The 21,322-nt window shown below is 36.4% G+C and overlaps 1 protein-coding gene across 1 annotated transcript in view; it reads right to left on the bottom strand.

Annotated features, from left to right (window-relative positions):
• LOC149798024 (circadian locomoter output cycles protein kaput-like) overlaps positions 1–19,712 on the bottom strand; it is an 89,005-nt gene extending 69,293 nt beyond the window's left edge. The window contains exons 1-2 of the mRNA XM_089963110.1: positions 19,537–19,712; positions 13,652–13,702 (exon numbers count right to left, since the gene is read on the bottom strand). Coding sequence (XP_089819236.1) covers positions 13,652–13,702; positions 19,537–19,595 — 110 coding nt within the window. The 5' untranslated portion in view covers positions 19,596–19,712. The remainder of the gene's footprint in view (positions 1–13,651; positions 13,703–19,536) is intronic.
• Positions 19,713–21,322: the final 1,610 nt, after the last annotated feature.

Below are 21,322 nucleotides of genomic sequence, written 5' to 3'. Positions count from 1 at the left end.
ATGGCTGATGTTTACATCAGGCATCAAAAGGCGCTTCCATTCGAATGGAGTAGAGGTGTCCAAAGGTGCTTGCATGAGGTAAAGGGTTATATCAATGTAGAGTTCCCTGGTATTCATAAAGTACACAGGGAAATAATTTTTGTTACAGTACAATGTTACTTCAATAACACTTACCCAATCATAATATCTTAGGAAAATTGCTACTACTTTGCAGATCTGTCCATCTCAGATAACACTTTTTCAGCACAACAAAAATTAGTGACAAATCCTGCGAATATCTCAGTTACTACTGGCATGTAAGGCATGCTCTCTATATGGATGTGAATGTGTGAAGGCTGATAAAAGCTGAAGGATGTGGATTCCAATCTCCATCCTATGGCATCAATAATGTCAGTTAGAGAACAGTTCTGCTCAAATATGAACTGTTCTAACCTCATGAGCTGAATCATGTAACAAATTCATTTAAACTGGCGTTATTTCTCAAATCACTTTTATCCAGGATGAAAGTGTCTATGCTGATATTATCATCCTATTCTTTTTTAAGAGGTATGAATAGGCAGAATCTCCCTTGACACAACAGCTCCATCCTTGTTAGGTACCACTTCAAAGCTCTGACTGGGTCCTGTAGGTGATCTCCAGCTGAAGTGTCCAGAGCGGACAATGATTTCATAACAAAAGTCTGGTTACCCATGGAAAGGAGCCTGTTCTAGGTGATGAAAGCGGAAATGTCATAAGGGAAACTGACCCATTTTTTTCAGAACTGCATATGGTTCAGGTCCACTAATAAGACATGTATTCACTGATTCTGTCTACCATCACTAAAAGCAGTTCAAATGGTGTCTTGTTCAGACAGGTTACTACCCATGATAGGTTCCACTTTGGGCACAGAGCCAACGTTTTTGACTGTTTACAAACAAAGTTGGAGAGAAGGTCAAATAAGTCTTTGTTTTGTCTGATATCATCACTTCCATCCCGATGAAAGGTGTCAGTGATTGTGAAGTGGTAACATTTTAATGTATCTGATGCAAACTTTTTGTCCTCAAAGAGTCAGAGGAGGACGTTAGCTATTTGAGGTATAGAAGCCTGTAGAAGTATGTGTTCTGGTGTACACCAATATGTGGAAATTTGACATTTGCCTTCATATGTTTTCAGAGTGGAATGCCTCTTAGCCTGAATGATTCCTTGACTAGTTGTGAAAACTCTTTATTTTTGAGGGCCTGTTTAATATGATCCAGACATGCAGGTTCAGTAGCTCTGGATTGGGATGAAACAACTGCCATCATGGTTGTTTGAGCAGAAGAGGGAAACCTCAATTTTCCCAGGAATTTCCATTAAGATTGATGAAGTCATGACTTCTCCCATCTGATTGTTACAATCAGGATGATCTGATTCTCTTGCTTTTTGTATCACCTTTGGAATAAGAGGTGTTGGAGGGCAAGTATATGCATTCAGGCTGTTCCAATTTATGGACAGTGCCATCAACTGTCCTTGCTTTTGGATCTGGGACTGGTCAGACAAAGGTTGGGAGTTTGGTATTTCACCTTTTTGCAAATAGTATATTGATATGTAGATCCTGTTCCTGGGGAGACCACACTACAATCACTTCCTGAAAAGAATGTAGTTGGTGTGCCCATCCCCCCCTCTGAACTTGCATCTGTACAGACTGATTTCTGGTGGTTGTACTTGCCGAGGTATACCTGATGTAAGCCAAGTTAGGTTGTTCCAGTTTTGGCCATAGTACCTTTTGTGCAGATAGCAAGTCCAGGGAGAAAACTTTTGGCCTCCATTGGGATAATAGAATCAGTTGTAATGTTTGTCTATAAAGGTGATCTAAGACGATGAGATATACTGCCACATTAATCAGGCCTAGTAGACAAAGAAAATGGAGTTTTCCTCAAAGTAAAGAATCAACCATGGTACTGATTTTCAATGCTTGTTCCTAAGGAAGACATACTCTGTTTACCTTTGTGTTGAATTCCATACCTAGATGAACAAATTGTTGGGATGGTATTGGATCAGATTTGTCTTTGTTGACAAGTAATGTGACAAGGGTTATCATATTGTGTTCCAAGATGTAACTCACCTGATGTTTTGCAGAATGTCATGGAGGTAGCTTAATGTTGCCATGTAGAGATGGTCCAGACATGAGTCATTACTCTAGTCATCAGATGAGTGAAGACTCAGAGACCGATGTTGAGTCCAAATGGGCACACTCTGAATTGGTATGTGACGTCCTTGTAAGCTAATCACAGGAACTTCCTGGAAGCTATGTGAATAGGGACATGAAGATATGCATCTTTTATTCAAAGTCCACTCATGGATGGCATTCAAAATATTTGTGGTGTTTCCAATGTGAACAAATAAGCATGATTGATTTGATTGAGGGCACTTAAATCAATGACAAGACGCAGAATACCATTTGCCTTTGGGATAAAAAACAGCATTGAATAAAAACCCAGGGAATTTATATTTTGAATGATTTCGACCACCCCCCTTTCTGGAGAAGGCTGTTTATTTCTTGTTGTAAGATGGTGGCTTTGAATGGATCTGTTGGGATGTTTGTAGCTGACGGGACTCTGGTATCCTGAAAGTCCCTCAGAAACCACTTTTCAACTCCACTGATCATCATGGCAAATCTTGGCCGATTCGGAAACAGCAAATTGAAGCCTTCCTCCTACAAGGATCTGTGGTAAAGGTGGAGTGATGATAATGTCATTTTTTTAGAAATGGAGGCTGTCGTGGAGAGAAACATTGGAGCAAACAATAGCACTCTCTGAATCTTATCCACTTTTGTTCACAAGAACAGTGGTTTTCAATTGGTGTAGCTTTAGAAGGACTGCTTCTCAGAAGTTTGTGTCCAGGCGAGTCTCTGCATTCATTTTGTTGATTTCTCTTAATGTCCCTGCACTAATGCTGTGGTTTTGGGGAAGGGAAAATAGTCACCTTGGTGGCTTGTTTACAGACTTTGTCATTCTGGCCATTTAAAAGGAAGATAAAGGTTGTGATCGTAGCTTGGCCTTACCATGATCTTTAAGAAGGCAGATGTAGAAATCACTGCATCTCGTTTTGCTAGTTGTGAACTTGCAGCTGTTGTTACAGCATTGGCTAGGGTGTGTAAAGCAGCTCTTTTCAATGCTCTTATTCATGAGACTGACTCCCACATATGACCTGTGGAATTCAGAGTGGGAGAAGATAAGCTGTGTTCTGCCTGTTAGAAAATTGCCATAGATACTAAGTATAACACAAAGCCCACAGATAACACTGGACAACAAATTTTTACAAAAGTCATGTTACTGAAATAAAATTAGTCAATTCTTATCAATTTTTATGTGCTGAACACGAATATGACAGTCAAATTGCAAAATTGGCTCTAGTTTTTTTGTAATCTGCAAGAAATTAATGTTTACATAACGAAATGCATTCCAATAGTAAAAGGTCAACTGTAATAGCCTACCTATAAAAAATCAAGTCATTGACTACATCTTAGATTTCTTCGCCTGTCTCTTGTACAGCTGTTCGGGAGCATCTCTGAGGAGTGTCCAGCAGTAGTCAGCCAGCATTGTAGTGGACCATTTTCCCTGGTATCTTTGTTCCATTGTTGCGATATCTTGATGAAAACGTTCGCCGTGTTCATCACTAACAATGCCACAGTTGCTAGGAAAGAAATCCAAATGGGAATGAAGGAAGTGAATCTTTAGAGACATATTGCAGCCAAGTTTCTTATACTTCATCAACATGTCTTCTACTAGTTCCTTATAGTTTTCTGCCCTAACATTTCCGAGGAAGTTTGTAGAAACTAGGCGAAAAGCATTCCATGCTTGTTTCGCGTCACCTTCCACCAAGTTGTTGAACCGGTCATCTTTGAAAAGCTCTCGAATCTGAGGACCCACAAAAACTCCCTCTTTAATCTTTGCTTCGCTGAGTCGAGGGAATTTTTCATGCAGGTATCGGAATGCTGGCAAAGTCCGGTCAATGGCTTTCATGAAGTTCTTCATCAAACCTAGTTTGATGTGAAGGGGTGGTAGCAAGATTTTCTGAGCCTCAACCAGAGCTGGGTGTTGGATATTCTTCTCTCCAATGGCTACATTCTGCCTGTGAGTCCATTCCTTCCTCATGTAGTGCATTTCCCTTGCTCGGCTATCCCACTCGCATAAGAAACACATGTATTTTGTATATCCTTGCTGCAGTCCCATTAAAAGGGCAACTACCTTCAAATCACCACAGAGGTGCCAGCTGTACTTGTTATACTCAATGGAATTCAGTAGCTGCCTTAAGTTATCGTATGTCTCTTTCATGTGGACAGCATACGCTACTGGAATAGATGGAAGAATGTTTCCATTGTGCAAAAGCACAGCCTTGAGACTCAGTTTTGAAGAGTCCACAAATAGTCTCCATTCTTGTGGGTCATGAGTGATTTTTAAAGCATTCATGAGGCCCTCAATATCGGAACAGAATATCAGATTACTTTCCTTTCTGAAGAAAGGCTCCAATTGCTGGTGGCGCTTTCGATATGCAGTAATTGTGACATCTTCTTCTAGAAGATTCCATTGTTGGAGTCTTGATCCTAGCAATTCTGCCTTGTTCTTTGATAAGTCCAAATCACGAATCAGGTCATTTAGTTCTTCCTGTGTTATTCTGTGTGGGGTTGATGATGCACCGCAGTGAAAATCTGGATCACTGCATGCTGATGGACCAGGAGAAGAACAGGTCGACTCACCTTTGTCTTCGTCAGATGAATCAAGAGAATATTCTGCTGGAGGTTCTGGAATAGGAAGTCCCTCACCATGTGGAACTGGTCTCAATGCAGACGGAATGTTTGGGTAGACTATTCTCGACTTCTTTCGCTTCGTTATTCCGCCGGAAAGAGGAGGAACCAAGCAGAAGTAACAGTCATTTAGGTGGTTGCTTGGCTCTCTCCACACCATTGGGACTGCAAACGGCATTGATGACCTTTTGCAATTCAACCACTGTGAAAGCGGTGTTGTACATGTAGCACAGCATATATGCGGAGCCCAAGGCTTGTCTTGGTCACCAACCTTGCATCCGAAGTAAAGATGATATGCCTTCTTCACTTGAGAATTGATACTTTTCTTCTGGTTGGCAAATGTCACTTCCCCACAAATATAGCAAAAATTGTCCGCGGTATTAACACACTTTCGAGGCATTACTGTTCTTTATTGTACGTAAATGGATAAAATAATAAGTTTTATGTAACAGTAGCTTGAACTGTCTCGCACAACGTCTAAAATATTTTAAATGCTGAACCTATCTGATTGGGCTTTATATAGTACACTGCTTACGTCAGCTTCAGCAGCCGCCTGGCATTAGTATAATAGGCCTACACATGTATAGTACACTGCTGACGTCAACTTACTTCAGCAGCCGCATGGCATTAGTATTGCATTGCATCAGAAAATGATGCAATCAACTGTGGATGATGTGAGCATGATGGTATTATGCAATGTTACATCATTATTCCGGATGTTGCTGCAGTCCTACTGGAGAAATTTACACAGTGAAACATAGAAAATGAGGTATATGAATATCTTCAAAACGAGAGCCAATACAAATTTTTCACGGTTATATTCGTGTTCGGCACACCAAAATACTACAGATTAGGGCCTTTTCAAGTCAGTAATGATTTCACTGTTGACCAGTGTAAGATATTGCGTACCAACTGCTGAGTGATCTGATTCACATATATGGAGTATAGCTTTGTCATCTCTAAGACTGCAATATCACGGTTGATTGATGGGGTGTCCATTTGAAATACTGGGGTATGCCACTTGTAGAATTGCCGATGAAAGTTTGATTGCTGGTGCTTTTATGAGAAAACTAGTAGGTTGATGCTTGGACCTTGTAACTGACGATGCAGACAGCTATTATATGTGGCAAAAAACATAATTTGGGTGTAAGAATCGTAATCCATATATTACATGCCAGAATTACAGCTTGTATGAAAAAGATACTTTTTTTACTACTAGCCTGGTTCTGCAGCTGGTCCAAATTCTTATCGCAAAAGGCATAATCCATATGGATTAGAACCAGAATACAAACACAAAATATACAGAAAAATTATTTATATTCAGCACTCAGTTCAACTAGTCTATATGTATAACTTTCGCTAAATGATCGTGAATTGGAATTCTGCTGTGATCATAGTCAGGTGTGCAGAGTGCTGTATTACATTACTATCATATTCTTCTTTTAAAGTCTGTAAAGTGGTGTTGATTTGTCTTTATTCTGATCTGACATGTTTGAGGTTTGCAAAGATCCTTCTGCTCTAACATTTTCCATCATATAACATCCACAACTCATACCGTAAAGCGTTTCACTTAACAACTGGCACCATTTTGTTTAAAAATATATACCTGTTCACTAACTAACATGCTTATCAATAAAATGAATCTGTTATGCAAAGTTTGCTTTTGAAGAAACCCATCTGTTTTTGTTGGAAATGGGTCATATGCGGCTGCTATATATAGCAAATAAGTCATCTTTTTAAGAATATTCTCATATATGAGTAGAATTAAAGACATGATAATAAAAATGACAAAAACATCTTTTTATTGCTTTACTTTTATTTATTTATAATGTAGCAAGAAAGTGTAATCCATATACAGTCTATTGGAAAACATAATTTGGCGATGAAGAGCATAATCATTATGCCAAAAGCAAAATGGTTGGCATGTATGGTTTGACATACTGGACAATTGGTGGTCTTCTGGTGGCTTATAATGTATTCATTGCGGTTGTGACCCAGACTGATGCCATGTAGATGGCCTAGTCTGGTCGTAATGGAAGTCAGCCATCTTTGTGGGGAGGACATCATTAATGCTGGGATGGGGTATGGGATGTCTGATCCCCATATCCAGTCCATGTATCTGATGTGTAAGATTGTAATTTTGGCTCTTTGCTTTGCTATTTCTCTCACTGTTCAGCAATAGATATAGAGTTGAACCCTGAAATGACTAGACCTATCCATATTGCCAATAAGGATGAATCCTGTGGTAGTGAATGAGTGCCGAAACTTTCTCTGAACAATAAGATTTTCTGCATTTAGTTGCTGATGCACAATTTGTTGATTTATATCCCTTATCTGCAAGAAAATCCCGCACTTGCCCCAAGCACTGTATTCCACTGATGTTTGGTCAATGCTGAACAAAATTCATGTGTTGATCGCTTCACAGCCAGAACACACTAGGCAAGTGTGATAACTGTCAGCAGCATTCTGCGATCGTTGCAAAGCTTGCTTGCCAATGTTCTAATCTGTAAGTTGTTATGTATATTTAATTTAATTGTTTGTCTGTTAGTTTTAAATCATTTTATTCCATTACATGCTATTGTAATGTAACATTTTTTACTGGGTTTGACCTTGTCCAGAATTGAGTTCAGTTCTGTTTGACCTGACCGATTTTTTAAAATTTTTTTATTTCACTGATTTAAACAAATACTAATAGAAACACTGAAGCTAGTTGCTGACCTTGTTCCAAAATCAGTGACAGTTTTGGTAGAGATCTTTTTTTTTTTAAATCTTTCTCAGAGTAAGACTCATTACGTTGAGTCAAGTTCATACCGGACTAAGTGATATTTTATCATATGCCAATTGGTAACAAACTTCTATTTTTTCTAGATGACTGAACTTTTGCCCCTTATCTGGGAATCTGTTTTGTGTCTTAGTCGTATTACACATATTGATAAAAACTAGTCAGTTGGGCTAAAAACATTTGACACATTAAGTTGTATTATGTTGTGACCAGTTTGGGCTGAATTTTATTTTTCTTCAAATTATTGAATTCAAGTGATTGTTTCCCCCCCCCCGAGATATTCATAGGATTTGCTGCCAAGGTGAGATCACACCGACAGCCCATGACCTAGGTGGGCAGATAATTTTTAGCTTTTTTTTATGGCTAAAGGTGTTATCTGGGAGGGCTGCATTTTGTGAGGTAGTAGTAGTTCTCCTAAGGTATTATGATTGGGTAATATATTTAAAAAAGAAATGGATGCATCATACATTTTAAAGTTCTGGTGTTGATTAAATCATATATTGTTGTTACAATATCATTATTAACAAATAAAGCCATTATTCATTTGGCAACATATGTGATTTACTCCATAGTAACTTTACCTGGAAATGTTTTTGGGAATTTCTTATTAGACAACCAGATGATTTGTTAGGCAATCAGAATTACAGGTTGGTTGTCCAGTGGGCAACCAAGCTATTAGAAAGTTGATCAACAGCTGGTGTTTTACTGATTCTGACAGTTAAATAGTATTCAGATATAAAAAGAAAATAATCATCAGACCTTTTAATTTCTATCCTGAATAACTACTTGATAACATTGCTTTGGCATTAAATAGCAGCTTGACAAATATGTACCTGTTCCTGAAAATGAGTAACTAACAGTTATCAAAAGCATATCTTCACAGATTTTAGTTTCAAAACAATACATAATTTGGTTTATGATTTGAAAAAGACCTGTAGAATTCAACTTGACCCCGCAAGTTTCACATTTTCAGTCGTAAAGTCTCTGCATGTTTGAGTGCATCACAAGCAACTAAATTAAAACAAAATTATTTCTGAAAAATTTCTGCTGTTTTACACTCACAAACACAAGTTTCACAATACCAAACATGGGAGCTGGTATTGGTAGGCATTCATTTTGAAGCAAGGCAAGTTAATGTTTATTTCCTTTTATGATGAAGCAAAATTGTACTGATAAAGTGACAATTCTGCCCAAACTGCCCTCCTCCAAAGCATGACCCTTAGATGAATGATGATGATGATAATAATGGTTGTTGGACCATAATCATCATTGTCCTCCTCATCATCATGTCGTTTCCATAACATCATTCTTAAATGAATCTTTGTATTGATTATTAAGAAAAGTTCAGGTTTAAGCATACAATAAATATGTAACAGTAAAAGCAAAAACTACACATAGCATTTAGGTCTGAAAGCCACAATAAAAATAGTCTAAATTACTTATATCCTGAAATTACCCTATGATCTTTTAGCTGGTGCTGACAGTGTTCATGCTACCATAAGAATCTACCAATGACTGCACAATGGTTTGCAGAAAAGTCGCCCCATAGAGAAATCGCCCCAGAGTGGTTGGAGAAGTCAACCCACTTTGTCTGGAGAAGTCGCCCCAAAACCCAGATAACCTTTTTATAATAGAATTAAAACATCTTTTACGTGATTCATATTTAGATTTTTATTTATACGTGATCACAAAAGAGATATTAACTGGTAATCATAAAAAGCAATATCATAGTAATATTTCTAAGACGAAATTAAGTCTTTATATAATATAATGAATGACGAGAGTATAGTGATTAAAAAGGATGATTAGTCAAACACTATTATTATTATGAATCAAGAAGATTATGTTAAAGAATTTGAACGTCAATTAAATGATGAAAACTAATACAAACATATTGTCGAAGATCCGTCAATAGAAATTAAATAAATAATTTCAACATGCATTAATGAGATGGCTAAAAAAAAAATAATTCCGTATATGAGGAATTTGATACTCTCCCTCTTAACATGCGTACACCTCAATTCTACATACGTATTACCCAAAAGTCATAATGAAACCATACATTAAAGATACAACAACTTTAATTAAAAAGTTGAAGTCTATTCCACAGCTATCTGTTAATTTCAATCCTGGTATTATTAGATGTAACATCACTATATACCAACTTTCCGCATGCAGTTGGTATTGAAGCATGTCAGGGTTGAGCAAATATTTTTTAACCACTAGTCCAGGACAAATGGTTTCAGAAAATTCACTAGTCCCACCTTTCTCTTCACTAGTCCCAACTTACTTTTCACTGGTCCCAAAATGGTAATCACTTGCCAAGATTTGATGAGACGTATGTACTTAATCCATAGAAAAAAACAAATGAAATAATATACAACATAATTATTTCTTAAAAGAATTTAATTTTTAAAAACCTTGGTTGTTATACATTTGGCTTCTTCAGGTTCATGTATATATGTTTTAGCTCAAGGATTTGAAAATATGTCCATGTATATGTCTGCCACCTTCCGAGTCATATATTCAAGCACAGTCAGTATCCGTCTTACGTTTTATCCCTCCATTTTCAAACAAATTTACCTTCTCCAAATCGCCATTATTACCTTCCTTGTGAAAATAATTTAGCAAACTCATTTTATCCACGGAGTAACTATCAGCTTGCTTGACAACTACTTCTAAAGTGATCAGAAGATCAAATTTCTCTATTAAATACAAACTGAAACAGCTCATTAATTAGCATAATTATTTCGCTTCAAACACAATATCACACGTGAAAGTTAATCATCTGTATAATCGATTATAAATTAAAGAATCATTACTGTCATTTAATCAGTTCATAAAGGAAACCAACATTGATGTCGGTAAAGTACCTTTCATTATTTTAATTACACTGACTTGCTGGATTAAAATCATAGTGAGCCGCTCGTTATGATCTAGATTGAGTAAACTCATTGCAACAAAACCGCTTACAACACTACTAATTGATAATACTGTCTTTCTTTTGTTTGACGTGTTTTGATTTGCCAATAATTTGGTCGCTTAGCCCAATATGCAGTCAAGCAGTAACAGGATGTAAATGTTTACACGAAGAGGAGTAGAATCAAGTATTCAGTACCCCCAGAGGGCATGCCTGGCCAAATAAAGGTAGATATAGTGATTAAAGCACGAAAATAAGGACTAGCCCGACTTTTTTTAAAAGCACTTGTCCCGAACTAGCGACTTGGAAAATTTTACTTGCCCGACGTCAAAAATGACTAGTTCGGGACGTCAGGATATGGGATTTGCTCAGCCCTGCATGTAAATATTTTCTTGACAACAATCCTAATAATAGCACACTATCTTGTGAAGATATTCGTATAATAATAAAACTTATCTTCGAAAATAATTATTTTCAATTTAATAATACGAATTACATACAAATAATGGGTACAGCAATGGGTATTAAAATGGCTCCTTCATACTCTTCCCTTTCATGGGTAAATTTGAAAAGTATTTTCTTCAAAATGAAAAGTTTAATCCATCTCTTTGGTTCAGATTTTTCAATGACATATTTATATCTGGAAGTAGTCAACCAAAGAAATGAAAAAATTTATTGATCACCGAAATCATTTTCATCTGAAAATTAAATTTACTTATACTGCATCTAGAACACATGTTTCATTTTTAGATGTAAATGTGATATAAAATACTGATAACACTATCTCTACAAATATTCGTATCAAGGAATATGTGGAATATTCTTCATGTTATCCCATGTCATGTAAAAACGGTATAACATATAGCCAGTCGAAAAGATACAGATGCATTATTTCAAATGATGGTCAATTACAAAATTCGTTGAATAAATTACAAACATATTTACAAAACAGAAATTATCCTACACATATAATTATTCTGCCCTGAACAAAGCCCGTAATATTACTCAACATGAGGCTTTAATCACAGCAGAATGCAAAATAGAGAGAGATGTAATTCCTTTCACAATACAATCAAACCCTTCATTATCTAATCTACTTCGTATAATTAATAAATTTTATAGTCTCCTAAATTTATCAAATAAAACCAGCGTAAAAGCACTTTACAAAAATACATGAATTATCGCTTAAAGACCCAAGAATTTGCCAGATTTTTTTATTAGTACTAAACAGATAGAAAAGAAAAACAAAACAGTTTCATCATCTAAATGTAACATACACCAGTGCTCTCGATGTGCAAACATAAGAGAAACTACTAATATGAATAATCAACGTTTTCATATATAAAGTTATAGAGATCTGCAGTTTTCTTCTAATATTTCAACACAGTTTAACACCAGTAATCACTCTCTAAGTGAATTGTCTTTCATGCCAATAGATATTGTGCATGGTGACATGAATAGACTCAAAAAAAGAAACTTTTTGGATTCATAAGTTAGATACTTTGTATCCTACTGGCCTTAATACCAATGCACAATACAAAATTGTATAATTTTCTTTTTTAATTTATAAATTGTATATCCTTTATAACAATATAATTATATGTATGATTGTCTCTTTTATTTTATTATTTTACTGTTATGTAATGATGTAATTGTTGTCTTAAAATAAAAGACGTTATCCGTTTCTTTTAAAACATTTCGTGCCTAACATTTTGAGCACATTTTATACTCTCCAAAACCCTCGTTTTACACACACAAAAAAACGCCATGCATAAAAGTGTTACGTATGTATCATGACCATAGCGACCTACATTCTGAAGCCTCGTGAATAAATGTTCAGGGTATAATTATTCAAAATTTGCTTTTAGATTTCTCAAAGATTATACACGATTAATTTAGAGACTTTTTAATTAAATCTTCAGTTTTATTTTTCATCTTTATCTGACAGAACTAACTTGTAATTATACTGGCGACAGTAATGTAGGTATTGATATACACAATTTAGGTTGCAATATTTTCAAATCCAAGTTTTATTTATTGTTTTCATTGAATTTTTCTAATGACAGACATATACTGATATAGCAAAAATGTATGCATTAAGGAAAGAAACATATATAATGAGTTAATGTGTCAGCGACATTGATTTGTGCCTCATTAGTAAATTTGGGTCTAGTACGCGTGATCATGGTGTTATTATATATTACAAAATAACATAATCTTGTTTATTTTGCATCGGTAATTTAGTAGTGAAATATTTTTAAAACTTCTCATTCAACTTGAAATAGTTTGTTATTATTGAGAAATAATATAATTACGAACACTGACAAAAAAGAAGAAATAAACTAAATGATGTAGTACAAGTGATCTTTCAGAAAACGTCCAAATTATGCGCATTAGCCATGATGATGAAGTCAGTAGCGACTGCATTTCTTGAGTAGGCATCAATGATGCTTTTTATTGAGTTCAAGTATCATTTGTTAATGGTTACCAAATCTCAGTGAAAAACCAGATTAAATTGTTCAGTTAGAGAGATAATCACATAACCCTTTGGCTTATTGACGGTCAGCACCAATTCAGTCAATTTCGGGTTATAGATGTCAATGCCATAAAGTCATCTCAGGATGACTTAGGTTATTAGGTTGGAACCATTTTATATATAAAAATGCAGACATCACATCATGCTTATATCCCCTCTTATTTTTCCAAATAAAATGCATCTAATGATTTGAAGAGCAGAGCGAAAGGGACAGATAACACTTATTTTTCGTTAAGTACAGAAGCAGAGTTGATCAAATGGAAAGCTTGAAATTTTTCTTATAGATTTAATAAGTTATTAAGTTGAAGAAAAACAACAATAAATAAAGCCTTAACAACCATGTGGCAACATCTCAGAATTACTATATATTATCCTTGGGGTGACTTCTCCAGGGGAAGTGGGGCGACTTCTCTAGACAAAGTGGGGCGACTTTTCTGACCACCATGGGGCGACTTCTCCTGACACCTGGGATGAGTTCTCCCAGGGCGAGTTCTCCATGGGGCGAGTTCTCTGCTATTCCTGCACAATCAAATGAGCATCACAAAAAGCAAATATAAACACAAATTCTCTTTCTAATAATTTAAGGTGAAGGTGCAAACATATTAAAAGCAAAACCTTTCTAAACAGTAACAAATATCCAACTCTTACCTTTTGCATCCCTTTCCACCCTCTTCAAATTCATCTGCCTGTGTGCTGTCACTGCAATATAGATACAATAATCTATGTATAAAATGTGCTTTATTCTGTAAGGTTTATGTGACAGGAAAAAAACAAGATCAACACTGTGATGCCTAAGTATTCTAACAAAAAACATAAAAGTATCCATGATAATGGTGTTAGCATCAAAACAAAATTACAAGAAAGTGGTATTAATGAATTTTTCATTAATAATCCGCTAAAATCAAATTAATTCCCTCACTAAATCTGAAATTATACCTGACAGTCTAACATCATGTACTTGTAGTGCTGATATTAATGTTTTAAGTGTAACAACACATCATGATGAACAGGCCACAAGTTCTGAAAAAGTTTTGACAGTTGGAAACTTGGGCATCTGTGAGTGAGATGATACAAAATTAAAACAGATGTTCTGTGATATGTGTATCAAGGGTAATAAATACCCCATTTTATTGCCTACTACAGTAACAGACAGGGAAAAATACCGACTCCTTACTTGGCAACATTTTTTAAAAATTGGCAACAAATACTGAGGTTAGAAATTTTTTATGCAACAACTTTTTTAAAGTTCTACTACCATGTTTTTGGCCATGAGCAAAATGTAAAGAAAGTCAATCATGTGATTTCCTTGTTATCAGTGTAAACCATCACAGTGCTCAAAGATCTTTTTTTTTATTTTACACAGGCGCAGGGCTGGTGACTCACAAGCCCTGACTGAAATTCCACAAGCCCAAAATTTCCCATATTTTAATATTGTCACACAACGTTGTGATAGCTAAAATTATAAATATAAATTCAACAGGGTTCAAAGGGGTTTGAAGGTAATGCAAGTATCATAAGTGTTCACCACTACATTCACTAGGGACTGGATGGTAATGGTGTTCAAACTTCTCTGTTGGCTTCTCTGAGTGAATCCTGGTCAGAACCCACTTGACATATGTCAATGTGCTGTTTGCAGTATGTGCAAAGAATTAATAGCTGCCCCTCCCCTTAATGCTTTTTTTGTTTCTTTTTCTGGGCTGGCGTGCTTCACAAAGTAAAACTCCATCAACCAACAGTCCTGAAATTTATTTTTGTTGGCTTTGCTGAGAGTTAATTGCTTCCTGAATCAGCTTCTAAATGAATTATACTTGAACACTATTCCAACAACTGAAATGATCATGCTTTGCATTATATATATGTATATATATATATATATATATACACACACACACACACACACAGAGTAAAATCTGATTTCAAAGAAACGTTGCTGCTGTACATAAACTTGACAAAAATATAATACATGACTTAAACTTTCTCAATCAAGGCAAAGATATGTAATAATTTTTGTTCTTGTACATGTTTCTATAGCATCTCTTTGATTTACAGTCGAACCCACTTATCTCGACCTCGGTTAACTCGCCAACCCTATTAAGTCGACGTTTTTGAAGTGGAACTGCCAAATTCTCTCTTTGTCGTAGCATTTTCTCATCAGTTATGTCGATTCTTTTATGTCGCCGAACCCTAATATCTCGAGCACAAAAGAGGGCCAAATTTGCCACTTAACATCGGTTATCTCGATCTACATGACCAATCACTGGAATGGCGTGAAGAAGGAAACAATCTCAAACTGCTGGATGCACTGCGTCATTAAGGATATTTCCGATGATGAGTTTCAGGCACAGTGCCGTGCAGCCGCAGAAGAACTCGCGGAAGTGGCGGAAAAATCAAGCCTTACAGATGCTATCTTGGAAGAGGAGGCACAGGAGTTAGCCATCACTGTCCAGGAATTCCGAGATTACATAGAAATTGACAAAGACGTCGTTACTGATGGCGTGATCACCAATGAAGACATTGTATCAAGTGTGCAGTCAGCACAGGCAAGCACATCTGCATGCGGCAATGACAAAGAAGATGAAGAAGATGCGGACGAAGATTTGGAACCAATTCCCTCAGCTGGTGAGGTGGTAGAAATGCTACAGAAAATTCGACGGCATGGTTCTTTTGTAGGAGATGAAACTGTTTTAGACAGCATAAATAATATTGAAGCATTTGTTTTCAAGCAGACTGTTAAAGGCAAAAAGCAACAAAGCATTTTAGACTTTGTAAAGAAACCATAGTAACCGCGTGTACGATACTTTTCAGAGCTGTGTCAGAGTGAAATGACTCGCGAATTTAATTTTGACACTGGTTAGCTTTTTGTAAAAACGAACTACACCCCGCACGTTTTTTGTGATTTTGTGAGCGATCTTTGTGTTTGCAATGTTGGAGAATATAATAAAGGTTTGTATCGAGAATCGATGGTGGTTTGTATTGTATACTGGTAAATCTCTGCTGTTAGTTGGTGTACATATGCCTTTTGTTGTTAGCAAACATGTACATTTTTATAGCATGCCAATCGCTTCATCAAACAAATCGCGGCAACGCTGTTGTGTAAAAAAACCTCCAAAAACACGTGCATCTACATTCTCATTTATTAACGCACATCATGTACATAAAGAAATTTCAAGCACATGTTAATATATTGCCGCCATATTGGTTTTCGTTTATCTCGATCATCGGTTATCTCGACGCTTTTTGGCAAACCCCTAGGCCGGCGACATAACCGGGTTCAACTGTACCTATAATGGGTATAATCATAATCCTGATCCTACCTATGCAAATTAGCACAATGGGCTCACCCATTGCAGCTATCAAATACATCTCACTAGCTGTTGTCAGCCAATTAAGTTATATGTGAAATGGTGGTTTATATCTGACCTCTTTGCCTAAAATTGAGTTTTTAAAGTGCCCAAAGGATAGTTTTACATAGTTCCAATCATGACTGCTTACCGTTTATACATTCTACATGTAACATGCATATACTGAAAGTGGTGGTATTTCTTTCTTTTGTTTTGTTTGTTTTTGTCTTTTTCTATTTTTGAAGATTACTCATTTACTGAAGATTGTGTATTTTTGAAACATGACAGTGCCATGGGGTTTGGGACCACAAAATTGTATTTTTGGCATCACACACCATCCTTCAAAGTGATTAAAAACAGATTTCAATTTCAAGAAAGACAGTGGTGATCTGATTTAGATTGTTCTGTGTTATGGCAAGTATGTCAACATTTTGAAAATACATTTAAACATTTATTCAGTGTGAACAAAGTTTCCTCAGGCAAATTATAATTTTTTATATGGAAACCTCACTTAAAATACTGGAAGGGCCCAATCTAAAATTAGTGGGGTCCCTGGCATTGGGCTATCAGATATTTTCAGCACTGCATCATTCAGTTGATAACCTTATTCAGCCAAGCAGGGCATGGTTCAGGTTTTGATATGATATGATGGACACTTGTACTGGGGGTAAAGGGAAAGTAGATGTTTGATGTGTCTTCTATTGATGACTTATTTTCTCACACATTTCTAGAAAATGAAAGATTGAAAGAATGTTATTTGTTAAGATCAAGCACTTATATTTAACAAAACCACCCTTACAAATGACCAGCAGATGGTGCAAGTAGACCAACAAGTTCTTTTTTTTTTCTTCTTGCATAACTGGAAGTGGAGACCAGTGATGCTTGGCACTATCTGTGCTGAAGTTTTTAACTTCCATTCAAGTCGGACTATCAGCCACTTACTAGTAATTAACACATTTACTTTGACTGACCTCTAAATGCAGATGGTAAGTATTTGAGTAACATGTTAAGACTGTCTAGTGAGGACTATATCTCTAGGAACTGACTAATGCTTGGGGCAGAGCTGAGTGATGTCATTACTCATATTCTGGTGTGATGCGGTCTTCCACGCATGCATCAGCAGTGAAAATTTCAGGTCATTAACCCAAGAATAGACAGATGTTTGGTTTGACAGGGTTTCACAGGTGTCAACTTGTACAGTTTACCCGTAATTTGTATGGTTTCTCCCGTTTTTGTCAGTGTACGGCCGTACAAACATTTTGTACGTTTTTTTCTTAAAAAAATTAAAATTTAATTTTTTTCTTCTTCTGTTTCTTCATTTTGTAAGCATCAAGGACTCTTGGCGTAATTTGTTTAATAGAGAAATCAGTGAGTCTATGGTAGCTTGAAACAACCAATCAAATCATAAACAAAACCACACTTTTCCTTTGATAATGAAACGAGTTTCATTCATGGTTCAACTCCAGTGTGAGAAGATCTTGTTGTTTATCGCTTGGAGATTAGACGCTCACTCGGATTTCTAATACTGACTAACTACCTGTATAGTAAGTATGTTTTCTTATTTTATACATTATTATTTTATTATTTATACTTATTACTATCAAATCCGTAAAGTTTGCATCAATTTTCACACTTTACATTGTGTGGCAATCATGTTGGTGTAACCATAATTTGTCTGACTTTTCTGTGTGGAGATAAAGTCAATTTATTAAAAATTTTAAGAATATACTAATTACAAATAAATACTCTACAGATTTTAGCACCGAAATTTTATTGTGCTGCTATAGTTTTAAGTTAAGTTTGTCAGATGGGTAATGCAAACAGGAAGATGCATTGCCATAATGACAGACGTAGTACAGATACTGAGTTACTCAAAAATATGTAACACTGCCAATTTATATCAAGTTTGTGACCAAAATCGGCACACCATATAGCAAATTCATAACATTTCGAACAACAGATATGCAATTTTAATAGAAACGATCAACAGCTTATGAGGTATAAACTTCCTGACTGCTACTTTGTCAATTTTTTTATTTCTAGATTTCAATTTTTGGATAGCTCCTAGTGTAATATCTTGGGGTTTATGGGGAAAAATATAAATTCGTAACATATTTGTAATCGGGAGATCTTCCTCTATCACATGTCAAATCTATAAAAAAATTAATTTTTTTTTATTTCTCTCATCTACTAGATGATCTAGTTGAAATATTCCATCCATCAAATGGCTGAACCTAACTCAAAGAAATGCAAGCTTGAATACACTGACCAAGGTCATGGCAAGTTTCATGCTGATTGGATTAAAGTCTTATATGATCTGGAGGAACACTTCAGGACAAAACTGCATGAAAGAAATTTTGAAATGAAGGAGCATCCATCAAATGCTTCTTTGCTTAGCCAAAGCAGGAAGATGATAGTGCTATAAGTAAAAAGAATGAAATAAAGTTTCAGAAATGTTAATAATTATGTAAATATGTGTCATAATTGTGTATAGCATTTGTTGTTTTAAAACTTGATCTTATATAATGTATGACTAAGTTTTTTCGTGTAAGGTTTTACTGGTCTTTGTAAGGTTTTAATTGGTCTGGCGTACAGGTTTTCATCTCAAATGGTTGACACATATGGGGTTTAATACTAAATAAGTCAGTGTTCTAAATGATTAAATGCCATGGGTCAAACAAAGATTTCAGTTAGCATCCACATGCAAAGGTTAGTCAAAATAATAAATTAATTACTAGTGCGTGGCCAATAGTCCATTCTGAACACGTACCTAAAACTTAAGTACAAACAGTGCTAAGCATTGTTGTTCTACGCTACTATAGTCTGACTATACATCCCTGTTTGTTTGTACCCCCCTACCGATTTCAATAATGGAAACATTTAATGTGATAAAAAGTGCAAGGAACTCAGTCAATTCATTCACTGATTCACAGTTTCTAACCTGACTGAGTAGAGTGTCCCTAACTTAAATTTTTAATATTATAGACGGACATGCAGCAACGAAAGTTAAAATCACGCTCATTACTAGCTGCCATCAAGCCCAACAAGTAATTCTCCACTTTTTTCTGACATTACTTGTTGGGGTCAAAAGGGGAAAAAAAGGAGATTCTCCTTGGTCTAAGAGGCCATCGTATTTATACCGTTGGGTAAGGACGGGGACGGGGTGGGGGAAACCGTATACGCTTTGCTTACCTTTCAATCAATTTGCCGAGGACTGGACGCGGTAATGACTTACGTTTCCCAAAGTTCATGTTTAACAGTTGACTTGTCAATACAAATTTATCCAATATCTTTAAAAGCCATTTCAATCAGCCAAATAACCTTTTTACCTGTCGTTTGCAATTTCGTTACCCAATGCATACATTTCGTTCGACTATCCAATCAGAATTGACATAAACATCTCGGTTAACGGAACGCTTTCAATCACGCACTATAAACAGTCAGGTACTTTAGGTCTCATTGGATAGTTTCGTATTTTGACACAGCCCTAATTTTTAAAGTAGTAGGCATGAACCTAATTGTGATAAGCCTAGCATTTATAAATTTATTCAGAAGCTAAATTTGTAATGTGGTTTTATTTACTTTGAGTTAGGCTTGAAAATGGGTTGGCTTGTTTCGTGACTGCCTTTTACAGTTAGACTAGCGCAGGAGATGGCTGATGGCTGAACAGCCAGCTCCGGACCCACCCCCAGTGACTCGATGACATTAAATGGTCCTCATCGACACCATGGACGAACATCATCATCATCAGCAACACCGGAGACCAAATGCGTAACTTGGGCTGCAAATGAACAGCCGACTTGGCTTATGTATTTACGTATGTCTGCTACAGAGGTAAATATCTAACAATCGAGGTGGTTGAGGGGTGATGAAAAGTATGCTAATTTGTTATAGTACTAGTGAACTTTATTCATGCATATTGCACATACTGATTCTTTTAGCTGCCTTGTCACAGAAAAATATTCAAAATAGCTCTTTGCTGTCAAAAATGAATGTAAAAAAGAGGGGCTAGTAGCAGTGTTGGTTCAGTATAAAAGCCACCAGTTGTATAAGGAATTAACCTGATTTCCGCAGTCAAGATCTCACATGCATGCTTTCAACAAAAATCATTAGTTTGTTTTTATTTGTATCTTCAGTGTAAAGTTATTCTCATTTTTCTGCAATAGGTCATTGTCGGATGAAAATTCACCAGATAAACTGTCCAGTGAGACCTTAACCACCTGAGACTCAAAGGTCTGATTGGTCTCCAATCTTATTTATTATATACGTCACAGTATCTTCACATACTGATTCTTTTAGCTGCCTTGTCACAGGAAAATATTCAAAAAAGCTCTTTGCTGTCAAAAATGAATGTAAAAAAGAAGGACTAGTAGCAGTGTCGGTCTAAACACTGGCACCAGCTGGACTTGATCATTACAAGACGGCCAGCAATGAAGGGTGTGCTTCTTACCCGTACTTTCCACAGTGCTGACTGCGACACCGACCACTCGCTGGTGTGCTGCAAAATGAAGCTTCAGCCAAAGAAGATCCACCGCTCTAGGCAAGAGGGTCAACCACGCATTGACGTGAGCAAGACATCATATCCAGACAAGGCTGAGGAATTCACATATGCTCTTTCCAAGACGTTTGACTCAGAACCCCCCAACGGCAGCGCCAAAGAAAGATGGGATTACATCAGAGAGACTGTATACAGCACAGCCACACGGATCTTTGGTAAGAAGCAATCAAAGAACAATGACTGGTTTGAGGCTAACTCTGCCACACTCATGCCAGCCATAGAAGAGCGTTGCAGTGCTCACCTGCAATACAAGCGATCCCCCTGTCAGAAGACACTACATGCATACAGGTCTACCAGAAGCAAAGTGCAGAGATTAACACGGCATTGTGCCAATGAATACTGGCTTCAGCTCTGTCAGAGTATCCAGTCAGCAGCAGATATTGGAAACATCAGAGGCATGTACGATGGCATAGAGAAAGC

This window comes from Sinohyriopsis cumingii, chromosome 6 (genome assembly GCF_028554795.1).
Source record: "Sinohyriopsis cumingii isolate HCF-2022 chromosome 6, ASM2855479v2, whole genome shotgun sequence".
Classification (NCBI taxonomy): domain Eukaryota; kingdom Metazoa; phylum Mollusca; class Bivalvia; order Unionida; family Unionidae; genus Sinohyriopsis; species Sinohyriopsis cumingii.
The sequence above is the reverse complement of the archived record's forward strand: the minus strand, read 5'-3'. Positions and strand labels throughout refer to the sequence as shown.